The sequence below is a fragment of the Electrona antarctica genome (genome assembly GCF_951216825.1).
Source record: "Electrona antarctica genome assembly, chromosome: 17".
In the NCBI taxonomy this organism is placed as follows: domain Eukaryota; kingdom Metazoa; phylum Chordata; class Actinopteri; order Myctophiformes; family Myctophidae; genus Electrona; species Electrona antarctica.
The window spans coordinates 34,580,904-34,607,159 of record NC_136798.1 but is presented as its reverse complement, the minus strand read 5'-3'; the positions used below and the strand labels follow the sequence as shown (position 1 = coordinate 34,607,159).

The window sequence follows — 26,256 nt, the reverse complement described above, 5'->3', positions numbered from 1 at the left end:
CAGGGCAGACACTCTACCCACAAGGCCACTGATCTGGTCAAATGCAGGCCCGCGGGAAGTACTTTACACTCGCAGGGGCTGAGCGTCTAGTAGGGGGTGCGCGCGCGTAGCGCGCGCCGCAAAAATGCGCGTGCACGCGCATCATGCACGCGCATTTTAGCGCATTTTCACGCGCAAACGTGGCCTTTACTTTCCCTCTCCACACGCAAGTTATATGAACGAACTGACACAGGCAATTAACCAGGATAAGGTGCCAATACTGTGATACAGCATATTTATTTATCTTTTTTTTTTCTTCCCCTCCTGTTCGAGGGGGGGCTGTGCCTAGGGGGAGGGGGTGCTACAGCCCCCCCAGCACCCCTACTTCCCTCAGCCATGGTCAAATGTGACGATATACTGTATACTGTACTATAGGCTATACAGCAGTGGTTTTCAAAGTGGGGTCCGGGGGCTCCAGCTAAATGACTGATTGTTCGGACGCTTATGGGTCTGTAAATAAGTCTATACAGCATGTATGTTGTAGTATTTGCCAATTCAATATATAGAGAGCTTATAGTCTCAAGTCTCAACAGTTCTCTCTTGGCTTCCCATTCTGTCACTCGGTCACGCCCTTTCTTTTCCTGTCTAATCTGTCACTGGCCAGTATGTACGCACGCTTCTCTGTTGACAAATTGTTTCCAGGAAGTACTGATATATCCTAAAACATTTTTTTTTTCTGTTTCTTTCCTTTTTTTGTTGTTGAAGTGCATGTCCAACACATGGCTAGTTGGCTACAACGCCCCCCCCCCCCCCCCTTCTAGAGAGAGAGAGAGAGAGAGAGAGAGAGAGAGAATATAGGGGTCAAGGTAGGACAGAGGGACAGGGAGTGGTTGAACATGTTTACTACTGACATCTCCTGACCAGGCTCCACACACACACGTACACACACACACGCGCACACACACACGCGCGTATGTGCGCACGCACACACACACACACACACACACACACACACACACACACACACACATTTGTATTACTACACTTGTGATTTTTTATCCTATAAGCATACGTGAAACTGAAAATAACAGATCTACAAGCTCACAATGCGTCGTAACTGAAACATTCTCTAATGAAATAAATATAATATATATTTTTGTGAGTAGCAGGAAAATTGTCCACACAATGTCTATTTTTGACATTCTACTATACATTAGTCAAACACACACACACACCCAAACACACACACACCCATATCACTTTCTGTGATATCAGTCACATAATGTGCTTGACATGCGGTTCAAAGTGTTGTATTTCAGTCTGCTTCTGCTTCCCCACCCCCCCAAAAAAACACAAAGAAACATTTGCCACATGTTTAGAATTAGTGTTTTATTTTCAGCATAACGTCTGCAAATAAAGACAGCTTTGCATTCACTCCATCATGGAAGGACAGGTTAGACGGGTACAGTACTCTATCGGGGCAGAGTGTGGAGAATGTTATACCCTCAACAGGTGCACCTATACGCCTGTATTAAATAATTATCGTTGACCTGTTGAAGCGTTTTTAATACGTGGTAACACCGTTAGGGTTGGGACACGGGATCAGAGGAACCGGGATACAACATTGAGGAACCAGGAATTGATTCCATCGCATTTTGGAAGAAGGAACCGTTTCCGGGACCGGTTTTATCACGCGGTTTATCAGAGTTGTGTTGGTTGTGTTTGTGTTTAGCCTCTCTATACTCGACAGAGTTCTTGTTGTCCGACTCCTATATAGTTTTCTTTGCTCTTTCTTTGGACTAATAACTTCGGACTAATAACTGCTGCTATACAGTTACAATACCAACAATGGTCCTAAAACTTTAATCCCATTCACACCCAGAGTTTGCTAAAACGTTCCAGATCCGGGAACAAAATGTTTAGTGTTTTGAGTAAGCGCACCGTGGTCGACTTTTAAACTAACCAAACAGTCCTGGTGTAGTGTGTGAACGCGCCCTTAATTCCATTCCAAGGACCAACCATAACCCTGAGAGAGTACAACTCTCAGAGTTACCGACCTGGAAAGGGTCCATTTGGAACCTCGATCCCTATAGGAATAAGTGAACCATTCATTCACTTTCCGATTTGTTTTTTGTCGTTTTATCGTCTGCAGGCTTTTGTGAACATCCCAGACAGTTAAGTTGCTTAATTCAGTATTTCGATATTTGTTGTACATTTTATGCGCCCAGCCCCTTCCTATATACAAACCAATTGTAACTTCAAACTCCAATTTAACCATGTTAGATTCATCGAAAACACCCGTGGCTTGGTTCTGGTGACTCATTTATTGTCCTAATTAATGTGGTGCCCGTAATTTTTCAATTACTTTTTTTGAAAAAATAAATAAAAACTTAAATGAACCGGATAAAATCTGAAATCCTAAAGGATCCCAAGTTCCAACCCTAAATACAATCTACTGGAATACTCCGCCCGATGATGACATTTAGAGTTGTTAACAGAATAATACGCATACATACAATATACACCTAATAACACTGAACCGTGGACAGAAGTACACGGCGACACTCATATTGTATACAGTACAATATTGTATCATATTTTATGTGCACTTACAGAAATGTGATGTTGGCATTCCCCCACACAATACTCAAAGTGACTACACATTTCCAGACAATAGCCATAATATGTCTTCATATAATGGTCATAATTATAATGATATCTCCATATGTTTGATTCCGCCTTATGCTATCTGAGGCATATTATGCTACCGATACTACATTATCAGTCAGAAAATCTCTTTAGAGAAACAAACAAACGAAAAACACTTGAATTCTGGCAAATCGACCCTCATAGATCTTCTTCCTTTTGATCTATAAGGAACACAGCGACAGAGTGTGTGTGTGTGTACACATGTGTGCACACGTTTGCTTGCTCAGCGTGTGCAACATCGACATTACATTTCCTATTTTTCACAGTTTGTACTTCATAAGTGTGTGTGTGTGTGTGTGTGTGTGTGTGTGTTTGTGTGTGTGTGTGTGTGTGTGTGTGTGTGTGTGTGTGTGTGTGTGTGTGTGCGCGTGTGTGTCTCCCCAGTATACAATTCCACCAAGCGTTGATTAACCGCTCATTTCCACTAAGCTCTGTGTGATGATGTCCCTAAAAGGATCCATGCACAGCAGCCATATTGGAAAGGAGTTGGGCCTCTAGCTTACTTTCTTCACATGCGTTTCAGTTTGTTCCATTCCATGCTGCTAGTGTGCATGTGGGCTCACTGGAAACACTCTGCTACACCTGTGGGTCTCAACGTGTGGTTCACGTTCCCTCATGCTTCCCTGGGGGTCCGTTAACTCTGAGAGTTATGGGTTTCCTTGAAACTAAAAAGTAAACGTAAAACATTTTAGAACCAAGCTGTGCTACAGTACATTAATTTGAACAGAGCCTTAATTAGCATAATTGGTTGAACCTGTGAAGGAAGTATAAGGAAGAGGCCCAATTTCTTTCTTTCCAACATGGCTGCCGTGCAAAGAGCCTAATCCATTTTGTCCATCCATTCCTATGTAAACCTCTGTGAACTGATCTCCCATGTGTCCCCTAAACATTATTTTTGTTGCGCTTTTCTGGGACGTTTGCGCATTAACAATGAATGTTTTTCGATTCATCCATAACGCATGTCCTACAATGGAAATATTGCGTATGTTCAAACACACCAGCGTGCAGTGGAAAGGAGGAGCGACACACATACTGCAAGATATCGCTCGGACCAGAGGGTTTCCCCCGAAATAAAAGGTCATTTGCCTTGTGTTTTATAAATGACCACGCCTGTCTCAAGCATACCTTTATGTGCTTTGCATAAAGTGTGGCTGTTTCCCCACGTAATATATACCCAGACGGGCTCGTAGATGTTGAAAGTAAAGCAGTGGACATGGAAAAAAGCAGAGAGAGAGAGAGAGAGAGCGAGAGAGGCCTCAGTTAATGGCCATGCGGAAGGAATGTTGTCCTTATAACGACAGCCTTGCTTCAACAACTCAACACAGTATTGTGGATAACAATTCAAATCCTGGCTTATGTCTGCTGGGGATACAGTAGGTTATTTATATCTCGCTATGTATGCACTGTACTGTACTGTAGGCGTGTCCCCCATTCCCCCCAAATCATCCTTCATCCAGATGATGCATGATTCGTGCCCTGCCTAATCCTCCTCCTCATCACCACCACCATCATCATCCTTACTCCCTTTTGTACTTTCATCAGTAGAGATTCCATTTTCCAGTGTTTCTAAGTCAGTGGTTCTCAAAGTTTTACATTTCAAGGACCGCAGTTTGATACACATTAGGCCCACGCACCCCCAATTCGATCCAAATTTCCATCTCCCGAGACCCCTAATCTATACTATGAAGTCATAACTGAGAGTGTACAAATGGGTCCATGCGGTGCCATTTGTACACTCTCGTAGTTCCGTCCCGCAACTCCTCCAGGACCCCGGGGTGTCCCCGAGACCCCGCTTTGAGTGACACTGTTCTAAGTATTATCAGCCCCTCCTATTTGTCAGTAAACAGCCCCGCCCATAGTGTAGCAGGATCAGAAACAGGACAGTGAGCTAAAAGTCACTTCCCATGTGACAAGACCCTGACAATGTGAAGGTCTGGATGAATGATGGGAAACACCCAGTCCTTACGGTTTATGCTAGCTGTGATCACAGCACTTCCATGCTCTGTATGCACATATTTGTATCATTACTGAACGGAGAAAATAACTGTATAAACCACAATTTATGGATGGAGGGGGCTAGGTCTAAAGCAGGGGTACCCACACTTTCTAGACTTGAGAGCTACTTTCAAAATGACCAGCTCAACCAGATCTACCCACCAAAAATATATACATATATTATCCCATTGCTGAAAATACAAATGCACTTCTTTTCCTTTTTTGTAATATTGATGTTTGTGCGAACACTTTTGAAAACACGGTAGGCCTGTTGCATTGTGGGTTTGCGCTGCCCTTTTTGATGTCGATCAATCAAGTGCAGTCACCTTAATGTGTGGCAGATGCCAAAAATAGTTTATTATTTATTTTTAATTGTATATTTTTAGGGGCCATGTCATGTGTTCTACCTGCACTGCCTGTGTGATCTACTGGTAGATCACGATCTACCTTTTGGGCACCCCTGGTCTAAAGCAACGTGGTCTCACCCCTCATATCGTGACATGAAGGGGGGGGGGGGTGGGGGGGGGGGGGGGTGCAAATAAGGCACATGTTGACTTTTCGGGACTTCCGCACTCTAGGAATGCGGAAGTCCAGGTCTTCAGCGTTTTTGACGGTTCGCCCCCAAAAAAACATCTGGTTCACAGAGTTCACAAAAACGACGGAGGCGCGCTATCTAAGTCACAGCAGGCACTGCCGAGGAAGCTTAGGGAAACGCGTCACCGCGCTGAGCTGGACTCGGCGCCGTCCGAGGTATGTCAATCGTATGTTCCCCAAAAATCAACACTTTTTTGCTCCCCACTTCAAGACACATTGGGTCACATTTGTCCCCGAAAAACTCACAATATTCCTTTTGGGGGTGAGACAGACGGTGTTGCTCCAAAGTCTTTGGACAGCAGACAAACCGATGGGGTAATTATATGTACACTGAATTCACACCAGCAGTGGTACGGCACTTGCCAAGTCTATGGTGGAACCTCCCCTTCTCGTGGCACCTTTTAACGTCACTTATTGCAGAGGCAGCAAAGATTGTAACTTTGCCATTGCCACAGTGCGGCGAGACAGAGCAGAGCAGCAGTCAGCCAGGAGCATACTTTGCTCTGATATAGGCATCGTCTAGGTCTAGGGGCTATAGGCGTACACACTCAAACACCACTTGAGATGGAGAGAAACAGGCTACAGTTGGAGGCCATCGATATTGTCCTTTTCTTTTTGCTGAGTTTTGCGTGATCTGCGCAAAAGGACAGTTAACCCATTTTGGGCGGGAACCCCTTTTGGTGTTTTAAACATTATGTTATAATTTAGCTATTGAAAAATAGCAGATCTACAAGCTCATAGCGCGCCACCGAGTGGCGCGCTACGAGCTTGTAGGTCTGCTATTTTTGAAAAATCGTGAAAATATTTATTTCAGAAAACTGGAGGATTTAGAAGGATTTTTTTTAAATGTTGAGGTCAGGCCTAAATGGGTCAAATGATAAGGGACAATATCGGTGGCACCCAACTGTACTTGTATGGAAAGCAGCGAACACCGATGACAAAAGGTTTTAATTAGCAGTTGTAGATGTGAAATGACTCTAGATTGAGCGACTTCATGGCCTATGGTCAGCTTGTTTGTTCTTACAAACAAGCTGACCAGATGCATCGAGTGTCTCCTCCCTGCTTGTGAGACTCTCTCGCTGGAGCACAGTACGCTAATGTACAGTTGGGTGCCACCGATATTGTCCCTTATCATTTGACCCATTTAGGCCTGACCTCAACATTTTAAAAAATCCTTCTAAATCCTCCAGTTTTCTGAAATAAATATTTTCACGATTTTTCAAAAATAGCAGACCTACAAGCTCGTAGCGCGCCACTCGGTGGCGCGCTATGAGCTTGTAGATCTGCTATTTTTCAATAGCTAAATTATAACATAATGTTTAAAACACCAAAAGGGGTTCCCGCCCAAAATGGGTTAACTGTCCTTTTGCGCAGATCACGCAAACCTCAGCAAAAAGAAAAGGACAATATGTCCTAAACTGTATTTACTAACTCAGCGGAAGAAACAAAGCATTAGAAATCGCCACCGGTGTGAATTCAGCGTTAACTCACTTGAGCAGTTCTGATATACAGTATGTTCCTTCTGGATGAGGACAGTGATGGTAACGCTACAGACAAATGTCCTTGACAGAAAGAAACGTTGAACTAAATACAGTATATTTTGCCTTTTCCGTTATTTTCATATGGGAAATGGATATATTTCTCTAGGAAGACGGGCACGTTATTTTTTTTTTTTAACCAAATGACCCCTAGCATCCCTATTCTGGCGTGAACATAGCAGTACAAGCACACAGCTCTCTTATGCTGGCTCTTTTCGGCTCGATATAAATTATATATATATGTATATAGATACATATGTTGGAAGATATTCATTGTAGAGCGTGGGAGCCTTTAGTACAGAGCCCTGGGCCAAATTCCAATAACCCAAATCTCACACTCGGTCACTCGCACTCGGTCACTCGCACTCGGTCACTCCAGCATGTGTGGTGTTACGGTGAAACTGGTGACGTGCTGAAATATGTGACAACCGTATCGCACAAGCGTCAGTGTCCGAGCGTAAATCACCGTGGTTTGCTCATTAGCAGAGTTCAAGCTGTAGCGGTATTTAGGCCACATATTTAGAGACCTCCGTGTAAGTTATGTGACGTCCACAAGATGGTCAAGATAATTATTTCGGCAGGTCACCAATTTCACCGCAACACCGCCATGCTGGGGGCGACCCGAGTGTGAGTGAGCGAGTGGCCCGAGATTTTTGGGGTATTGGAATTTGAGTGGCCAAGGGCGGAGGGAGGGTCAATGATATTACTACTCTACTGTAATTTTCCTCTTGGAGGGGGGCAGCAGGTGCGCGGGCAGGTCGGACGGCAACTCGTGTCCCTCCAGCTTGACCTTGATCAGGTGATTGGCCAGCGCAAATTCGTCGTCGTCCAGCATGCCGTCCTTGTCGATGTCCGCCAGCTTCCAGATCTTGCCCAGCACGGTGTTGGGCAGCTTGGACTTGACCATCTCGCGCTTGGCGTTGGCGCCCGTCACCTTGCCGTTGACGGGCGACAGCGTGTAGAAGATCTCGTCGTAGGCGGGCTTGTCGCGCGCCACCACCCAGTCGGCGTCGTCAATGCCCTCGCCGGCGCCCTCGCCGTAGCCGTGGCCGAAGGGCCCGTCGAGCGTGCCGTCGAAGGCGCCGCCCTTGACGGGGGCGTTGGGCCGCTGCGTCTCCTCCTGGCGCACCAGCACCATGAGGCCCGCGATGTCGTTGGCCAGCATGTCGTCCACCGCCTCCAGAAGCCGCGGCTTGAGGGGCTGGAACTTGGTCAGGTCCTGGGACTGGAGCAGGTCCTGTGTGGGGGAGACGGACGGAGGACAGCGACGGAAGGACCCGTTTAGACCCGAGGACCATTCTACAAAATGTCTGCTAAATCATGATCTTGACAAATCCATGTTTCTATGTCAGTGGTTCTCAAACATTTTCATGTCAAGGACCACCGAAAATATATGTATTTGGCCGCCGACCCCCATCTGAAAATATGTTGTTCCAGGGACCTCCCCAGAAGCAAAGATTTAAGCTACAAACGTTCGCTCTGAAAGAATATATATTCAAAGATTTGCACTATATTTTCACGATTTTTCAAAAATAGCAGACCTACAAGCTCGTAGCGCGGCACCGAGTGCCGCGCTACGAGCTTGTAGATCTGCTATTTTTCAATAGCTAAAGTATGACATAATGCTTAAAACACCAAAAGGGGTTCCCGCCCAGAATGTGATAAAGCAAAAGTAAAATCACATATACTGAACCACGTTGTCCCAAACTGTGATTCGTGACTAGTGCTCCGTTTCCAAAACAAAAAAGAAATAGTTAATATGGTATGTATGATGACATCATTATCATTCTAAAACCTATATTGCTGCTGTTGTACATACTGTAGACCAGTTCAAGAAACCAGATTAAAGCTTTTTGTTTTTATGAAATATCGAGACCATTCATGTTTTATGGAAGATGCTTCGAAATGTATTCTATTGCTAGTTTGACCACTTCAAAGACTCCTTCGTCTTAAAATGACGAATAACCGAAAATAGCAGATCTACAAGCTCACAACATGCCGCACTGCGATGTGTAGGGAGTTTGTAGATCTGCCATTTTCAGTGCACGACATTGCTTTCATTAAAGACATGCCGAGTGCTGACTTCTATAGAATCCAAATGACCAGAGGTCAAGGTCAAATGCATTGATTCTCAACCTTTTTCACGTCGGGGACGCCCGGTTTGGGCGTGATTAGGGATTTTTGTTCCAAATGTGCCGTTTCCTCCATTCCTCTTTACCTGCATCTTCTTCAGATTAGGGAAGTCTCCGGGGGAGATCTGATGCTCTCTCTCGATGCGGCTGTATATCTCTCCCAGGCTGCCGATCAGTTCCTTCTTCTTGTTGTCCTTCCCGAACACCGTCGGCATCTCCTTCTTCAGCGCGCTGATGATGAACGCGTGGACCTGAAACATGGAGGACAACATGGTGGATTTTTTACTTAAATTAAAGTAGCCATAGAGCAGGGGTTCTCAACCCGTGGGTCGCGACCCCTCGGGGGGTCGCCAAATTATTTTAGGGGGTCCCCAAATTATTTTCAAAAAAAAAATATATATATATATATATATATATATTTTCACGATTTTTCAAAAATAGCAGACCTACAAGCTCGTAGCGCGCCACTCGGTGGCGCGCTATGAGCTTGTAGATCTGCTATTTTTCAATAGCTAAATTATAACATAATGCTTAAAACACCAAAAGGGGTTCCCGCCCAAAATGGGTTAAGGTTATTGTAGCAGTCAATTTATATTGGGGGTCGGGAGGGGGCGGGGCGGGGCTCCCGAGACATTGCCAAAGCATTTCCAGGGGTCCCCGGCCAAAAACGTTGAGAACCCCTGCCATAGAGTACCGACATCTGATGTGATTTACACATCCTGGGTCACGTATTCTTTCACCCCATTCTGAATTCCCATAGACGTGTTTAATGTCGCGTCATATTATGAACTACTACTCATAAACAAAATGAGCACGGCAATGACTCATATGGATATGAAGCGTGGACTGATGGCGATAGAACGCTAATGTTAGAAAGAAACGGACTGTATCAATATGAGTGACTGACTATCGTAAACGATACAGAGACACCTCCCCGACAATATCGCAGAGACAGTTTGATTATATTTTGGACCACAATTCTTATACGAGACGATCCTATGATGACCCAATGTTATTCTCCATATCGAGAAATCACTTCTGTGTCGGATGAACGAGTGACGTCAGGACTTCGGTACTCGGGGGTCTGCACTGTGCACTGTGCCATATTTAATTATGACACCACATCAAAATGTAATATTCCCAACTGATTTTGATTGTCCATGGGATACGCATATCAACCTTAGAAATATTTTCTTTCACATCAGGATGTAATGACCATTAAACTCAGAGCAATAACCCACCTATCTCCCAGAATCCCTCCCCAGTCATGAGTTAGGAGTTTGAATGAATGTACAATTATGTGCAGGATGTCATTGTTTGTACATGTGAGTGGACTTAACTGGCTAAACGTTTTTGGAATGAAAAGAAAAAACGTCTCTGTCTCACACTTATGCCAGTGTGCCAGTGATCACCCTCCCCTGTGCCAATGGTTGCCTACCTATACAACATACCACAACATTTAGGAGCATTGCCAGAGCAATAACTTCAGCAAAGACAGGCAGGCTGGTAAGGCAGGATAGCAGGAATGAGAGTTCAGCCCATATCAATGATGTTATCATTTTTTGTTTACCTGATTTCATCTACTGTCCTTGAAACACCTCATAAAACGTGCGTGCGGACGCACACACACACACACACACACACACACACACACACACACACACACACACACACACACACACACACACACACACACACACACACACACACACACACACACACACACACACACTGACTGATCTGACAGGAAAGCTGCTCTCACTGCTTTACTTCATGAGAAACCTGTTTGCGTGTGTGAGTGTGCATGTGTGTGCGTGTGTACGTGACATGTGCAAGTGTGTGCGCACGTGCAAGCGCATGTGCACGTGCGCGCGAGAGAGAGCGTGGAAGGCATCATGAGCTCTTCCTCAAAGTTTCCTGGAACTACAACAGGAAAGCGAGGGTCTCTTTACTCTTGATCCATGACTTCCTGCCCCAAACAGGAAACAGGAAATAATTCACAGAGGAGAACCGAGCCATTTGTCATGATTGTCATATTCTATTGGCTTTATTTAGTGTGTGACAGCGGCGGAGTTGTGTCGAGGTCAACAGCTGGAGGGTGGAGGTTTTATTTAGTGTGTGACGCTGACGGGCTGAGTTGTGTCGAGGTCAGCAGCTGGCACGGTGGAGGTGGTGGGGGTAAGTTGTGTCAAGGTCAAACAACTGGCAGGAGAGGACAGGATCGGGCTATTATATCTGTATCCTTACACGCTCTCCATGACAGCAATATTGTTTATTGCTGTGATAGTTCTACTGTTGCTGGCTGCTGCTGAATGTTGCCTTTGATAGTATCTCTCCCTCTGTCTCGCCTTCTCTCGGGGTCCGCTCATAATTTCCGATGTCCCATTATTCCGACGTTCAGTACCAGCAGTCCGACAGATTTTAGGTTAGTGTGAGGTTAGGGTATACATGGGCAACTGGCGGCCCGGGGGCCACATGCGGCCCCCACCTTCACTTAATGTGGCCCTCAGGTTAATGTCAGAATACTGATATAGTATTGGTTTCCGCTGTTACAATTCCACAACATGCAAACATGACCCACTTTAATTACTGCAGTCTAAATTAGTAGCTCATTGCTCAACACAAGTATAATTAAAGGCATTTAAAATTACATAAAAATGATAATTTTCAGGATTTCAATTCGAATATTGCAAAAAATAGCCGATCTACAAGCTCAAAAGTCCAGCTAGCTCAGCCAAGACCAGAAGGAGAAGAAATGAATGACCGATGATCCTCGTCTTCGAGGCTGCCATGATGATGATTTAAATTATTCGTCATACTTTCCCCCGTGCAATTTGTGATTAAGATGCCCAAAATGTCAAACAAAAATACAAACTGTGACGTTCCAATATTCGACGCAAAACAAAAGAGAGAAAAACAAAACCCACAATAACATCGTTAATCACAATTATTTGTGTGACTGACAATGAATCGTCAACTTAATGTTGTAATCGTCGACAGCCCTAAAAGTACAATGGTTAAAGTAAGGGGATCGCCTGCCAAGTGCCAACCGAGTGTGAATGAGATTGGTTGATGTTAGTCAGCTGATGAGAACGCTGTGATGCCTGCCCAGTCAACTGATGCTGAGCAGCTGACATCCAGTCCCTGTCTGGACTAACACTATGCTGTGCAGCACAATGCCAGGGTGGTTACATAATATAGCAGATGAAATTATCTCTGTGTGTGTGTGTGTGTGTGTGTGTGTGTGTGTGTGTGTGTGTGTGTGTGTGTGTGTGTGTGTGTGTGTGTGTGTGTGTGTGTGTGTGTGTGTGTGTGTGTGTGTGTGTGTGTGTGTGTGTGTGTGTGTGTGTGTGTGTGTGTGTGGGGGGGTTGTTTCATGCTTGCAAAATATGTGGGGAGTAAAGTGACATTCACACTGAGCACCATAACTCTATAGATAACTATATCGTTCACCATTGTATATATATATATATTTTTAATAGTTGGTGTCTGCCAGCCAAACTTGACTTACGGCCACGCTACACCAGGCTTTTCTCGCGCGTTTACCCTAAACGCGCGGCCCGCGCGTGCGTTTTTTAAAATAGGACTGGACCTAAATTAAACGCACGCGCGGGAGAAAACGCGCGAGAAACGCGCAAGAAAAGCCTGGTGTAGCGTGGCCGTTAGAAGCATTTTTAAATCTATATTTTATAGTTATAGTGCTCAGTGTGAACGGTCCTTAGGACAACAACCTGTATAATTTGTCTTATCCTTTGCTTTAGAAATATTTTCTTTCACTAACCCCCCCCCCCCCCCCCCCCCCCATGTCCCAGACTCCCTCCCCAGTCAGAGTTCAGAGTTTGAATACGATACAACTTTATTGTCAGCTTGCACTGAAATTTGTCTCTTGGACGGTGACGTCCAAGAGACAAAACAGACAAGACATAGACAATACATTACAATACATTACAACTGGTTTAACGATTTTGGTTTAGAAGCAAGACAGACTGACGTACAAACGAGTTCTTTAGTCTGTTTTTCTTAAATGTAGGGACTCTAAACCGCCTCATGGAGGGCAACAGTTGATATTCATCATTTAAAACATGTAAGGGGTCATTCTAATGAATGTAGAATCATGTGCAGGGTGTTAATTTGTACATAGATGTGAGGGGACCCTCGTCTGTGCCAACGTGCCTAAGGTCACCTACCTCTGCTGCACATAGTTGTGTGCTGTGCTGTTGTGCAGTGGTGGGAAAAAGTACTCAGTACTTGAGTAAAAGTATCAATACTGCAATATAGAGATACTCTGTTACAAGTAAAAGTCCGGAATTCAAAATGTACTTGAGTAAAAGTACAAAAGTATTGGCATCAACATTTACTTACTGTAAAGTACCAAAAGTACTCATTATGCAGAATGTCCCATATCAAGTTGTAATGTATACAAATCTTTTGAATATATTAGATCTACAGCTTGTAGATATATATTGCTGAAGTGGTTAATGTATGTTTTGTAATAATAATCAAAATCTACAAAGTAACTAGTAACTAAAGTTTTCAAATAAATCTAGTGGAGTAAAAGTACAACGTTTGGATCCGAGTAGAAGTAAACGTATTAGAAATAGGACATGATCAAGTCAAGTACAAATACCTCAACATTGTACTTAAGTACAGTACTTTAAGTACATGTACCTTGTTATTTTCCACCACTGGTGTTGTGCACCAAAAATAGCAGATCTACAAGCTTAGGGTTAGGGTTAAAAATGGACAAAAAAGTATGGCCAAAAATGTTTTAATTCATAAAATGGTCATAACATGTTGATGTCCTCACAAGTAAAGTTTTATACAAGTGTGTGTGTGTGTGTGTGTGTGTGTGTGTGTGTGTGTGTGTGTGTGTGTGTGCGTGTGCACGTGTGTGTGCACGTGCGTGCATGCGTGCGTGTGTGCGTGCGTGCACGTGCGTCACTGTGTCAGTCTCACCTTGGCGAGCCGCGCCCTTTTGATCAGATCGTTGAGTTTCCTGAGGGCGGCGTTTCTGGGCAGAGACTGGATGTCCTTGAACAAGTCCTGCTCCTCCGCCTCAAACAACTTCCTGTTGTCTGGGATTAACAGAGGATGTGACCAAAACGACCCGATGTACACACGGATCACCTGTCAGAGAGAGAGAGAGAGAGAGAGAGAGAGATAGAGGGGGGAGGGGGGGGGGGGGAGACTGACTTAACTTTTGGTAGCACAGAAACAATGATGGAAAGTAACTACTGTAAGTACTTTTACTCAGTGTTTCAGTTTTTCAGTTGGGTTACAACTTCCATCCAATCAGGAGAGAGTATACCCGTATCAGCTCCAGTTGTATATAGTAATGATTACTATCAGAATATAGAGCTATTTAACACTTGTTTTTAACAAAAGAAAATCACCTACTGCACTTTTAACTCAAACTGTGCCAAACCTAAGCTTATTCTGTAACAAAACCTAAGCTTATTCCTTAACAAAACCTAAGCTTATTCCTCAGTACAACTATGCCTAAAACCTAACCTTATTCCTAAACGTAACCTCAGTGAAACGTCCTAAACCTAACCTTATTCCTTATGTAACCTCCGTGAAACTATGCCTAAACCTAACCTTATTCCTTACGTAACCTCCGTGAAACTATGCCTAAACCTAACCTTATTCCTAACCGTAACCTCAGTAAAACTAAAATATGCCAAAACCTAACCTTATTTCTAAACTTAACCTCAGTAAAACTATGCCTAAACCTAACCTTATTCCTAAACGTAACCTCAGTAAAACGTTGTCTAAACCTAACCTTATTCCTAAAAATAACCTCAGTAAAACAATGCCTAAACCTAACCTTATCCACAGTAAAACTATGCCTAACCTCAAACTTATTCCTAACCTTATCCTCAGTCAAACAAATTAAAAAAGACAGAAGAACCACTCGGGGCAAGCGGTTCCGCAAAATAATTGGAAGGCCAGTGTGTTTTGGGGCGAGCCTTCTGGTTGTACCAAGCATAAAGCGGATAAAACTGGTCACCTCAGGCGTGTTGACTATCTTCCCCAGTGACCACATCAGGGCGCCGTACACTCTCATCAGCTGCTGGGTCTCTATCTGGTCCGCCTTGTTCAGCACCACCCTATGGAAGACAACCGTCAGTTTTTAAACTTATTTGCCATTTTTTACTATTTTAAAAAAACCTTTTAAAATAGTTCAAATAGCTGATCTACAAGCTCACAACGTGTAGATGTAGGTCGGCTAGTTGAACTATTTTAAAATGATTTTCAAAATAGTAAAAATGGCAAATAAGTTTAGGGATAAGGGATAAGGGTGGCGCAAGATGGAGCCCATACACTCTGTTACAAGTAAAAAATACTGTAATGCAGATATGCATATGCATGTTACAAGCAAAAGTCCTGTATTCAAAATGGACGTGAGTAAAAGTGTGCACAAGTATTGGCCTCGAAATATACTTGAAACTTGTACCGAAGGTGTGCAGAAATGTCCCATTTCACAAGTTCAAAATGTAGGCTATACATCTTTTGAAAACAGCAGATCTACAAGCTTACAATGTGTTGTGAACTTGTGATGATTGTAGATCAGCTATTTAAAAAAGAATATGAAGGCTGAAATGGTTAATGTATGTTTTGTAATAATCAAAATCTACAAAATAACTATGGTAACTAAAGTTTCCATATGATTGCAGTGGAGTAAAAGTACAATATTTTCCTCAGAGATGTAGTGGAGTAGAAGTATTGACAATTGAGTACCACAGACGAAAAACAGTCTAAGTCCAAATTTCAGACTGACCCCTCCACGAAAAGGCCTTGTTGTCCTGAACCCTTATCTATCATTTATATATTATGGATCAATAGTGTGGACTTAGACTGTTATTTGTCTGTGGTACTCAAAAAACTTAAGAAAAAAAAGTACTTAAGTACAGTACTTGAGTACATGTATAATTACTTTACACCACTGACAACAACGGATCAGTTGATTGTGATGAATTTGGACTCACTTCAACATTAGCAGCATTGTTCCGTTGAAAGTTGAAGGAATGCGTGTCAAAACAATGCGGTATCGGTATACCTGATCTTGTCTTCGTGGTTCTTGAGAGCCTTTATGACATCCGAGAATTCATCGGAGATGTCCAGCTTGTGGGCGTCGAACAGCAGTATGATCCTGTCCACGCGCTCGGCAAACCACTCCAAGACAGCGGCAAAGTCATAGCCTGGGAGAGGAGAGGAGAGGAGAGGAGAGGAGAGGAGAGGAGAGGAGAGGAGAGGAGAGGAGAGGAGAGGAGAGGAGAGGAGAGGAGAGGAGAGGAGAGGAGAGGAGAGGAGAGGAGAGGAGAGGAGAGGAGAGGAGAGGAGAGGAGAGGAGGGGAGGATGAGAAGCGGAGGGCAGAGGAGAGGATGGGAAGGAATTTGTAGTTGAAATAGAGGCCCTTAATCAATCTTCTTCCATTCTCACCATACCAGAGAGGACTGTGGCGTCACCATTAGTGATGCCACACAATTCAGTGGTACAAAATGTAGAGGGTACAAATAGAACCAAAAGGAACCGTATAAGGATCCATTTGTACACCAGCTCAGTGGCCTTGTGGTTAGAGTGTCCGCCCTGAGACTGGGAGGTCGGGGTTCAATCCCTGGCCGGGTCATACCAAAGACTCTAACAATGGGACCCAGTGCCTCCCTGCTTGACACTCAGCATCAAGGGTTGGATTGGGGGTAAGTCCCTGCGACATACTAGCGTCATGTCCAGGGGGTGTACTTGTACATCAAGCTGCCTCACGCTACAGAAACAGGAGATAGGTCCTATGGGCCTCATGGCTCGGCAAGGCTACTTACTTACTGTACACTCTTTAGGGATTGATGCACACTTCTATTCCTGTAGGGAATAAAGCAAGCAGGATAAAATAGCTCTACTACTTGATTTATTTTTAAATCTTTTTTTCTTCTTCTAAGAATACAGGAGGACAAGGAGTTCACAGTTAATTAAAAGCATGCATTACTAATTACTACAATCTAGTAATAATCATTGTCATAAATGGGCCATTCTGTATAATGAGCAGAGCTTGTAGATTGGATTGGGATAGTCTCTCACTACTTTAGAAAAATGTTGCACAATTTGTTTTGACAAAACGTGTCTGCGACTCTACATTTGTGAAACCCTGCGTTCATGGGGAAAGGGCCTGGGAACGTGACAAAGGATGGAGTGGCTGAGGTCAGTGGAGGAGGGCTTTTCACTAAGGCCACGCATATTATTACAACATGTTGAGAGAATGCCTGTTTACAAAGACACAAGGCACTGCCAAGAGGCAGATCAAGTGGCTTTTGTGGAAGAAAATAAATAAATAAATGAATACAAATTTAAAAAAGGACAAGCATGCAGACAACAAAAGTATGTGGACGCTTGACAGCGAAACATTTGGCATTTTTGGCTCCATTGTCTCGATATGACATCACGCCCGAGTTTAACATTCTGTACTTGGTCTGAATCTATCTATCTATACCGTGGTGGAGGAACTGTGCTGACGGTATGACCCCTGTTCTGGTGAACATATTTGCTGGAGGGGGCCTAGTATAGGCCCCTGGGGGACTCCAGTTAGACGCGTTACACCTATACATTGTTATACCTTTCTAGCTGGGAACGCCTCTGCGTCATTTTAGTCGTTATATGATCGCCGTTGTCTGGCAGAAACCTCGTCTCCAATGTTATAACATGTTGTGTTCTTTTGTTCAATGACTTTTGTGGTTTTTGTGCTAATTTGCTTATTTCCATCACTCAAAAATCATTTTGTTTTGTATATATCCTCTCTTCATAATGTAAATAGTATCACAAGTGGCACACTTTACTGCTTATTTTGATGGAAATAAGCGAATTAGCACAAAAACCCAACCCCCATTGAGGGCTTATGGTAGGGGAAATAGCCAATAATGCACTTTTGCACAACATAACACCTGGACCTCTTTGGTGGGGACATAACAACAACCATTTGAGCTTGATCTGCTACTTTTGATACTTTTGAATTTGAATGCTGAACAGTTACAGTTTTGGACATATTGAGGTTTCCACCCGACAGACCCCCCCCCCCCCCCCCCCCAGAAAGGTTTTAGTTTACTTTTCATTTTGAAGGCGTTTTTAGAATCGGCCTCAGGTCTAAATTAGATAACGAAATCTGTAGAGGCTTTAATCCATTGATACCTGGAACGCATCCATGTCACGTTAGCGTTAGCGTTTTAAACATTATGTTATAATTTAGCTATTGAAAAATAGCAGATCTACAAGCTCATAGCGCGCCACCGAGTGGCGCGCTATGAACTTGTAGGTCTGCTATTTTTGAAAAATCGTTAAAATGTGCCTCAAATCTTTCCGAAAATTGTCATGATTTAGAAAACTTTTTTTTTTAAATTTCGACGTCAGGCCTGAATGGGTTAAATGTGTGCAATGGCCTCCAGATCGGTGGTTCCCAAACGGTTCAGGTCGAGACCCAAAAGAGAGAGTTTGCCCAAACTAGTGAAAATAGCAGATCTACAAGCTCACAATAAATTATTTGTATTTTTTGGAATTATATATATTTTTTGTCTTTAAATTAGTTTTATTTAACAAAAAAATTGACATATTTTCTTTTAAATGTAGGGACAGTAAATATCATTTTTACTCAAGTGGTGACCCAAAATAATTGGTCCGTGAGCCACAAAAATTGGGTCCCGAGCCACTGTTTGGGAAACAGTGCTCTAGAGACGACTTATGGCGAAAGAGACGTGCTTGTGTTGAGTGGTTGCTTTTGCAACTCAACTTCTGGACAACAGAGTGATTACAACAGAAGGAATGGTTTACTGTTCACTATGCCTGCATTTACACAAATCAGATTTTTGCTATTTTGTTTTCGTTTTCTTGTAAAAGATGGTTGTTTTTTCTTTTTTGTTAGATCAGCTCTTTATTCTGATAGTAATCATTAGACTGTTTGTTCAGTAACAAGGGTCTCCCTGTCTCTCCAGCTCTTTAGTAATCAGAAAATACTTTTTTTTTAAAGTGGTTTGGAAAGTGTATTCATAAAAAAGATAAATGATCAGCTAGCGTTCAAGTTCCAATTTTGTCTGCTCCATTATTTTATATAATTTTCAGGATCAGGATGAGTTAAGTCATGAGTTCTCTCTCCTGATTGGATGAAATTGTTTATGAGGACAACCCCCCCAAAAATATGCAATTTTCAACTTTTGTGTTATGTTAACCTTTTGTAGGCCTAATGGGTTAAAAATCCAATGCGTTATGCAAAGCAAATCCACACTTGGAAAATTAAGTTTTTTAAGTAATACTGTGTAAATACCTACTGCCGTCGATGATAAAAATGTCGTAAAAAAATAATAATCCCAAAACAATTACACGATTGTATCCTGTATAACAGTTCTAACAATTCAGATTCAACACTAAACGACAACGGCAACGGATCTTTGAGTAAAAAGGTCCTCCAGTCACTTATCTTTGACTTTCTGGCGCACTCAAGGACAGAATCCACTCTTACCTGGAGACATTCCACAGGATATGAGATGGGAAACAATGAACAATGGAGGGTTTGGAGGGATTAGTGAGTTATAAACCTTCCAACTAGCACTAAGGGAGATAAGGGCGAGTCAGACAGACAGACATGTACAGACAGACAGACAGACAGACAGACAGACAGACAGACAGACAGACAGAGTGATAAAGAGCTTACAGTGGCGTTTGTTAGGCACTGGTGATCGCAAGGCGTTTATGGTCAGTTGGCGTAGCTAACATTTTCAAATTCCACATACGGGAGACTCTGATTTCCACTACACAGTATAAATCATTAGCTACGTACAACCTATCCTGGTACCAACATGGATTTCAATATGTTCAACCATTTGGTTGAACATATAACATAAACAGAGAACACATGTGTTGATATGCTAACTAGTAACTACACAGTATACTATGCATGTGTAACTACTGCCAGCTAATTTAAGGTCAGTTTATGCTTTGCGTGACAAGTGTCGAACGACGCATCGCACAACACAAGTGAGGAGGAAGTGTCGCGGCCGGCAAACCTTCTTTCGAGGGTTTTGCGTACCTCTGGAAAAATGAAACGTGAACTTCGTGAAGGTGACTTTCACTTTACTCGTTTACATTTTGCAGAACGTCGAACACTCAAGTCTCAGACTCAGACCATTGTGAGACACTCGTCTTTCGACGCGAGCATGAACTGACCTTGGGTTTCTAGGTTGTTAATATGGCTTCTACAGTAGCACTCGCTGTAGTATTACTACTAGCTCACCTTTATTCCAAGGTGGCCAACGGACACTGCCGACGCAATTTGGCCTTTTTCAACACACAGGGCTCCGACCATCTGACACAGATACATTTCTGACTAATCAGATTTCCTCAAAACCTTCCCCTGTGCTTGCCTTGCATGGCAGTAAAAGTTCAGCAGTAGTGCATCGCAGCGCAGTGCGCACACACGCAAGTCTTGATTTATGCTTCGTGGTCGCCCACGTAAAATAGCAGATATACAAGCCCCACAACGATTTTCACTGCGACATGTTGTGAGCTTGGAGATCTGGCTATTTTTTGGCACATGCCGCTGGAATGCAACAGAGTATAAATGCAGCATTAGATGCGGTATTACTTTACTGTACCTGTAGGCCACACACATACAGTACAGACATGTCCTACCACAGCTACTGTACAACAAGAGCACACAACAACACACCGCGGCTTGGCCAAAGCTGTTAAGTTCAAAGAGATACCAAGAGGTTTAATCTGTATACTTGTTCTGCACCGCGCACTATTCCCCATTGGTACACTTACTCTGAGAGTAAGGGCCCTATTTTTGGCAGTGCATGCCGCACCACTTATCCCCTTTTGTTTTTAAATTAATTTGAAGAACATTTTTAAATTGTTCAACTAGCCAATCTACAATCGACACGCTGTGAGCTTGTAGATCGGCTATTCAAAAATGTTTTTCAAATAGCAAAAAAAAAGGCAAATAAGTTTAGGGATAAGGGGTAAGGCCCTGGCGAAAATATAGCCCTAAGTGTATGCAAAAGAATACAGTTGGAGGCCATCGATATTGTCCTTTTCTTTTTGCTGAGGTTTGCGTGATCTGCGCAAAAGGACAGTTAACCCATTTTGGGCGGGAACCCCTTTTGGTGTTTTAAACATTATGTTATAATTTAGCTATTGAAAAATAGCAGATCTACAAGCTCATAGCGCGCCACCGAGTGGCGCGCTACGAGCTTGTGGATCTGCTATTTTTGAAAAATCGTGAGAATATTTATTTCAGAAAACTGGAGGATTTAGAAGGATTTTTTAAAATGTTAAGGTCAGGCCTAAATGGGTCAAATGATAAGGGACAATATCGGTGGCACCCAACTGTACATTAACGCTCTGGGTTTTACTGCGTAGAAAGTTCCTACACTTGTCCTTCATTTTCCGTAACACCTTCGCTAAGGGCTGTCCACACCAAGACTGACAACTATGAAGATAACTGTAACAACACACACCGATGAACGATATAAACTTAACCGTAAAGACGCTGAATGTAAGTGGGTGTGTCGAACACCCACATGGATTTCCGAATTACTGTCAATTCGTCTCAGAAAGTAATCCAAACGGTATTGTTCAGCATACATCAAAAGTAGGAATCAAATAAATGGAGGACAAACTACTCATATTCCATTTTTACCCGGAGTCCCAATCTCTTCCCATTCGGCACGGCGACTCGTGGCCAAAAACAGACACTGCTTTCTGGTTTTATCTGGTTATCATTCTTGGTGTGGACGGCTCTTCAGCGTTGCTAGCATCAACAAAGGGAAGCCGAAGTTGAGCATGAGGAAGCGGTTTGGGTGACAGAGTCCACACATCTAAAGGTCAAGGTATCGCTTTCATTTTGCCTTTTTTTGTTGGGCAGCTGACAGACATGCACGATTTCATCAACAATACCTCCATAACGGCATCTATGCAGACGGCTAAAGTTCGAACCGTCCTCTGTTGCTTCTGGACACGCAAACACAGACACACACAGACGCACACAGGCAGTCCATGCACATAGACACATGATGAATGAGAATTAAAATGCATGAAAACAAACTAAAATAGACACCTTCAAATCATGAATAAATCATTAATAAAATAAAAATAGAGATGCCTCCATGAATGAAACGTATACATGAATATGAATAGAACACATATTAAAATAATAGTATAAGAAGAATTGCACACGCACGCACGCACACTCTCACAGCGCAGCGCACCCAGAGTTCCTTGTACAAACACAGCTGTGCGGTCTCAGTAGAGGTGTAAGTGTATCTTGTGTTTCTTCTCATATCTAAACAGACAACCGTGCTGGTGGTACAACTAAACTCTGAGCTGTGTCAGCGCTGTGTTTGCTTTGACAACACACTCACACATGACACTTTGCCCCACAAATCACATTATGGCGCAAGAAGGCCGTCGGAGGTCACTTCACTTGTACAATTTCAGTTTGGGGTGGGCGATATGGAAAACATAAATAATATCACGGTATTTTTTCAAGCAGTATCACGATACACAATATATTTTCCAGCGGTTTGTATGGTTAGTTGTCAAGTTACTTAACAGTACAACCACCTACACGGTAACAACTAAAAGACAGGAGTAACAGACCATTTAGACCAAAATACTATTTGGCAAACGAAACCATCGTTCTACAGATGTATAAATTAAGCCTTCACTGTACTGTATGTATCGTCTCGACGCTATTTCTCACGATATCGCCCACCCCTAATTTCAGAGGACAGACAGACAGACAGACAGACAGACAGACAGACAGACAGACAGGGTTAAGAAACAAGGGCAGACAGACAGGAAGAAACATAGGAAGAGAGACAACCGGTGAGAGGTACAGTAGGGAGAGTGAGTTAATGAGAGAGAGAGAGAGAGAGAGAGAGAGAGAGAGAGAGAGAGAGAGAGAGAGAGAGAGAGAGAGAGAGAGAGAGAGAGAGAGAGAGAGAGAGAGAGAGAGAGAGAGAGAGAGATGCAAGTCCTTAATTATCACAGGCCTTTTGTGGAGGTTAGCAGTTGGTATGGTAATGCTGGCAGTTAGCTTGGGAATGCTAAATGGTTCAGACACTTTGAACTGCCTGGTGGAAACAGTATCACATGAAACCAAAGGGATGCCTCATGCCTGGAGGTTTTGGAACCATCTCAATCTTTTTTTACACCTAGAGTCAGTATTGTGGGCATGTCATTAGGCAACATGTTTCACAACCTACCACAGACTTTTATGGGTCACGAGTAAATATCCCCTTTTTTTGTTTCCTACATTTTAAAACTAATATAAAATATTTACAAAAAATAAAAATAAAAAAAGACCACCTGAAAAGTATATTAATGTATGCTGTCAATACTAAGTCCACTAATACCAAGTCTTGGTCTGGGCTACTTTTAAACAAATTATTTCATCAATGGGGTGTGGCATGGAGGTGATACGCCTGTGACACTGTTGAGGTGTTATGGAAGCCCAGGTTTGCTTTGATAGCAGCCGTAAGCTCGTTTGTGTTGTTGAATCGTTTCGATCTTAATGGATCCATTAAGATCGAAACGTTGTCGTTTTTTTTCAATAAAGTCACCCTTTACCAAAAGCGGGCCCTACCTATTACTTTATTGGACCTGCACCCACTGACGAGGTGCGTGTAAATAAGTATGCTCACAACTTCCTCTTGACAATAAATCATATAGATTCTCTGTGGGGTTCAGGTCATGTCAGTTGGCTGGTCAGTTAAGCACCATAGTCAGTACACCTATTACTAGTAGTTTTGGCTCTGTGGTCAGGTGCCAAGTGCTGCTGGAAAAGGACATGCATAATATGCATACAGCTTGTCAACGTATGGAGCCACACAGTGCTGTAAAATATAAAATATCATGTAAAACCATCTATTGATGGTTGTGTTGATTCCAGTGTGAATACCTCAAACTGGAGTCAACACAGGCATCTACCAGGATATTTTAAAGCACTATGTGCTTCTGTATGTTGACAAGCTTCATGGAGATGCTGATTTTCCTTTCCAGCAGGATTATTTGGCACCTGCCCACAGTGCCAAGACTACTACTGTCCTGATCATGATATTATTGTGCTTAACTGACCAGCCAACTGTTCTGACCTGAACCCCACAGAGAATCTAGGTTGTATTGTCAAGAGGAAGGTGTGATTGGAGACACTAGATTGAACAATACAAATGAGCTTAAAGCTGTTACCAAAGCAAACCTGGGCTTCCGTAACACCTTAGAGGGGAATACCACTCATTTTCAACATTGAACTATGCCATTAATATACCTTGGAGTTGTTGCTAATAAAATAAAAATAAAAAGTCCCCCCCCCCTTTTTGTTTAGCCTAGAAATGGAGGTCTAGAACTTGGGGTCATGTGATCAAGTGACATCACGTCTGTGTACTCTGCAGACCAAAGAGTACACCGACACACGCGTCGCACGCACACAGAGGAATCGCTCCGGTCGAATTTCACACCAGGATGTTTTACTGCGATTAAAACGAATCCTGGTATGTATTGTCGGAAAGGGCACTTCGTTTGGGCAGGTGTGAACGCTCATTCGAATGCTAGTGCGCATAAAAAATAAAATAAATCTAATTCACAAAAAAAAACAAAAAAAACAGGGGTCTCGGTTCGCTTCCAAGCGCACCAGAATTCAGTTCAAAGTAGGTGTGAATGCAATCGCACCGAATACTGTGGTTGGTTGGTCGGTCAAAGACACACATGCACAGGAATAAGCAGTAGGAAAGTAGACAGTGGGTCATGTCCAGTCGCCAGTCCAGTCGCTGTAGTGTAGGCTACTATTGTATAGAAGTGCACGGCACACATTATTCTCCGGATTAGGTCATAAAGGTGCGCACCGCAAGCTTTCCGTTGTCAGCTGTCACTGTGCATGCCTGCCGGGTGTGCGCGTGAACGCTACGGTATGTTGCTGATTATGTCCTTTATTACATTATATGACTGCCGTGACACATTTATTTTGCATATTCATTCATTTTCATTCATTGGGGCGAGGTGTGCACAGCACCTGTGGCTACAGTTGGGTGCCACCGATATTGTCCCTTATCATTTGACCCATTTAGGCCTGACCTCAAAATTAAAAAAAATCCTTCTAAATCCTCCAGTTTTCTGAAATAAATATTTTCACGATTTTTTAAAAATAGCAGACCTACAAGTTCATAGCGCGCCACTCGGTGGTGCGCTATGAGCTTGTAGATCTGCTATTTTTCAATAGCTAAATTATAACATAATGTTTAAAACACCAAAAGGGGTTTTGCGCAGATCACGCTAACCTCAGCAAAAAGAAAAGGACAATATCGATGGCCTCCAACTGTATGTGGCTTAACCCATTAGACATGAGGATCTGATTCTACAAATGTCTTCTAAATCTTGACAGTATTCTAAAAAAAAAACTATGTTTCTACGTATATCAGTGGTTCTCAAACTATTTCATGTCAAGGGCAGCCCCAACAATTATATGTAATTGGCCGCCGACCCCCATCTGAAAATATTGTTGTTCCAGTTCCAGGGACCACCAGAGGCAAATATTTCAGTTAAAAATGTTCGCTGTGAAAGAATACCAGTATATGTATTCAAAGATTTGCGACACATTTTCACGATTAAAAAGACATTGCAGATCGACAAGCTTGTAGCGCGGTACTCGGTGCCGCGCTATGTGAGCTTGTAGATCTGCTATTTTTCAACAGCTAAGGTTTATGGTTAGAGTGGTTAAAAGTTATAAGGTGTCAAAGATGCGTTCCCGGTCTGTAATGGCTATTTTAGAATGCCCAATAGCCAAATATTATGCATTATTGTGTAATATTCTCTGCCTTCCATTCAGTCAAATTGAAGCATTCTCATCAATGTGCTCAAACTGCAGCTGTCAATCTAACAGCTGACCGGACTTCTCCATGCTTACTATCACTATGTCAGCGAATGTGTACTTGTGTAACTATTTGTGTGTCGCCCTTATCTTTAGCACAGACCCTTATATGACCATTCAGTATAGCATCTCTGTTAAAACAAGACTATAAGAACTGTTTGAGAATGGGGTTGGGGAGGCTTGCGTCCGGAGGGGCTGCTGGAACAGGCAAGGAGGCCTGTTCCTCACTCTCTGTATATTGTTACTCTGCTGAATCTTCTTAATAAATTCTCAATACTTCACCCTGAAGAACTTTGTCATTCCTTCATCTTTGGACGATTATTTAATCGACAACAGGTCTTAATGGGGTATAACTATACTCACACACGTAGGCTACTACACACCTCGAACATAGCCAATCTACAA

The 26,256-nt window shown here is 43.0% G+C and overlaps 1 protein-coding gene and 1 long non-coding RNA gene across 2 annotated transcripts in view; both read right to left on the bottom strand.

Moving 5' to 3' along the window:
* LOC306940467 overlaps nt 1-26,256 on the bottom strand; it is a 560,182-nt gene that overhangs the window by 73,494 nt on the left and 460,432 nt on the right. The gene's annotated exons all lie outside the window — the stretch shown is intronic.
* Nucleotides 6,726-26,256, bottom strand: part of LOC306941492 (EH domain-containing protein 3) — a 49,010-nt gene continuing 29,479 nt past the window's right edge. The window contains exons 5-9 of the mRNA XM_079527000.1: nt 16,008-16,149; nt 14,958-15,057; nt 13,904-14,074; nt 9,034-9,198; nt 6,726-8,052 (exon numbers count right to left, since the gene is read on the bottom strand). Of these exons, the coding sequence (XP_079383126.1) occupies nt 7,522-8,052; nt 9,034-9,198; nt 13,904-14,074; nt 14,958-15,057; nt 16,008-16,149 (1,109 nt within the window). The 3' untranslated portion in view covers nt 6,726-7,521. The remainder of the gene's footprint in view (nt 8,053-9,033; nt 9,199-13,903; nt 14,075-14,957; nt 15,058-16,007; nt 16,150-26,256) is intronic.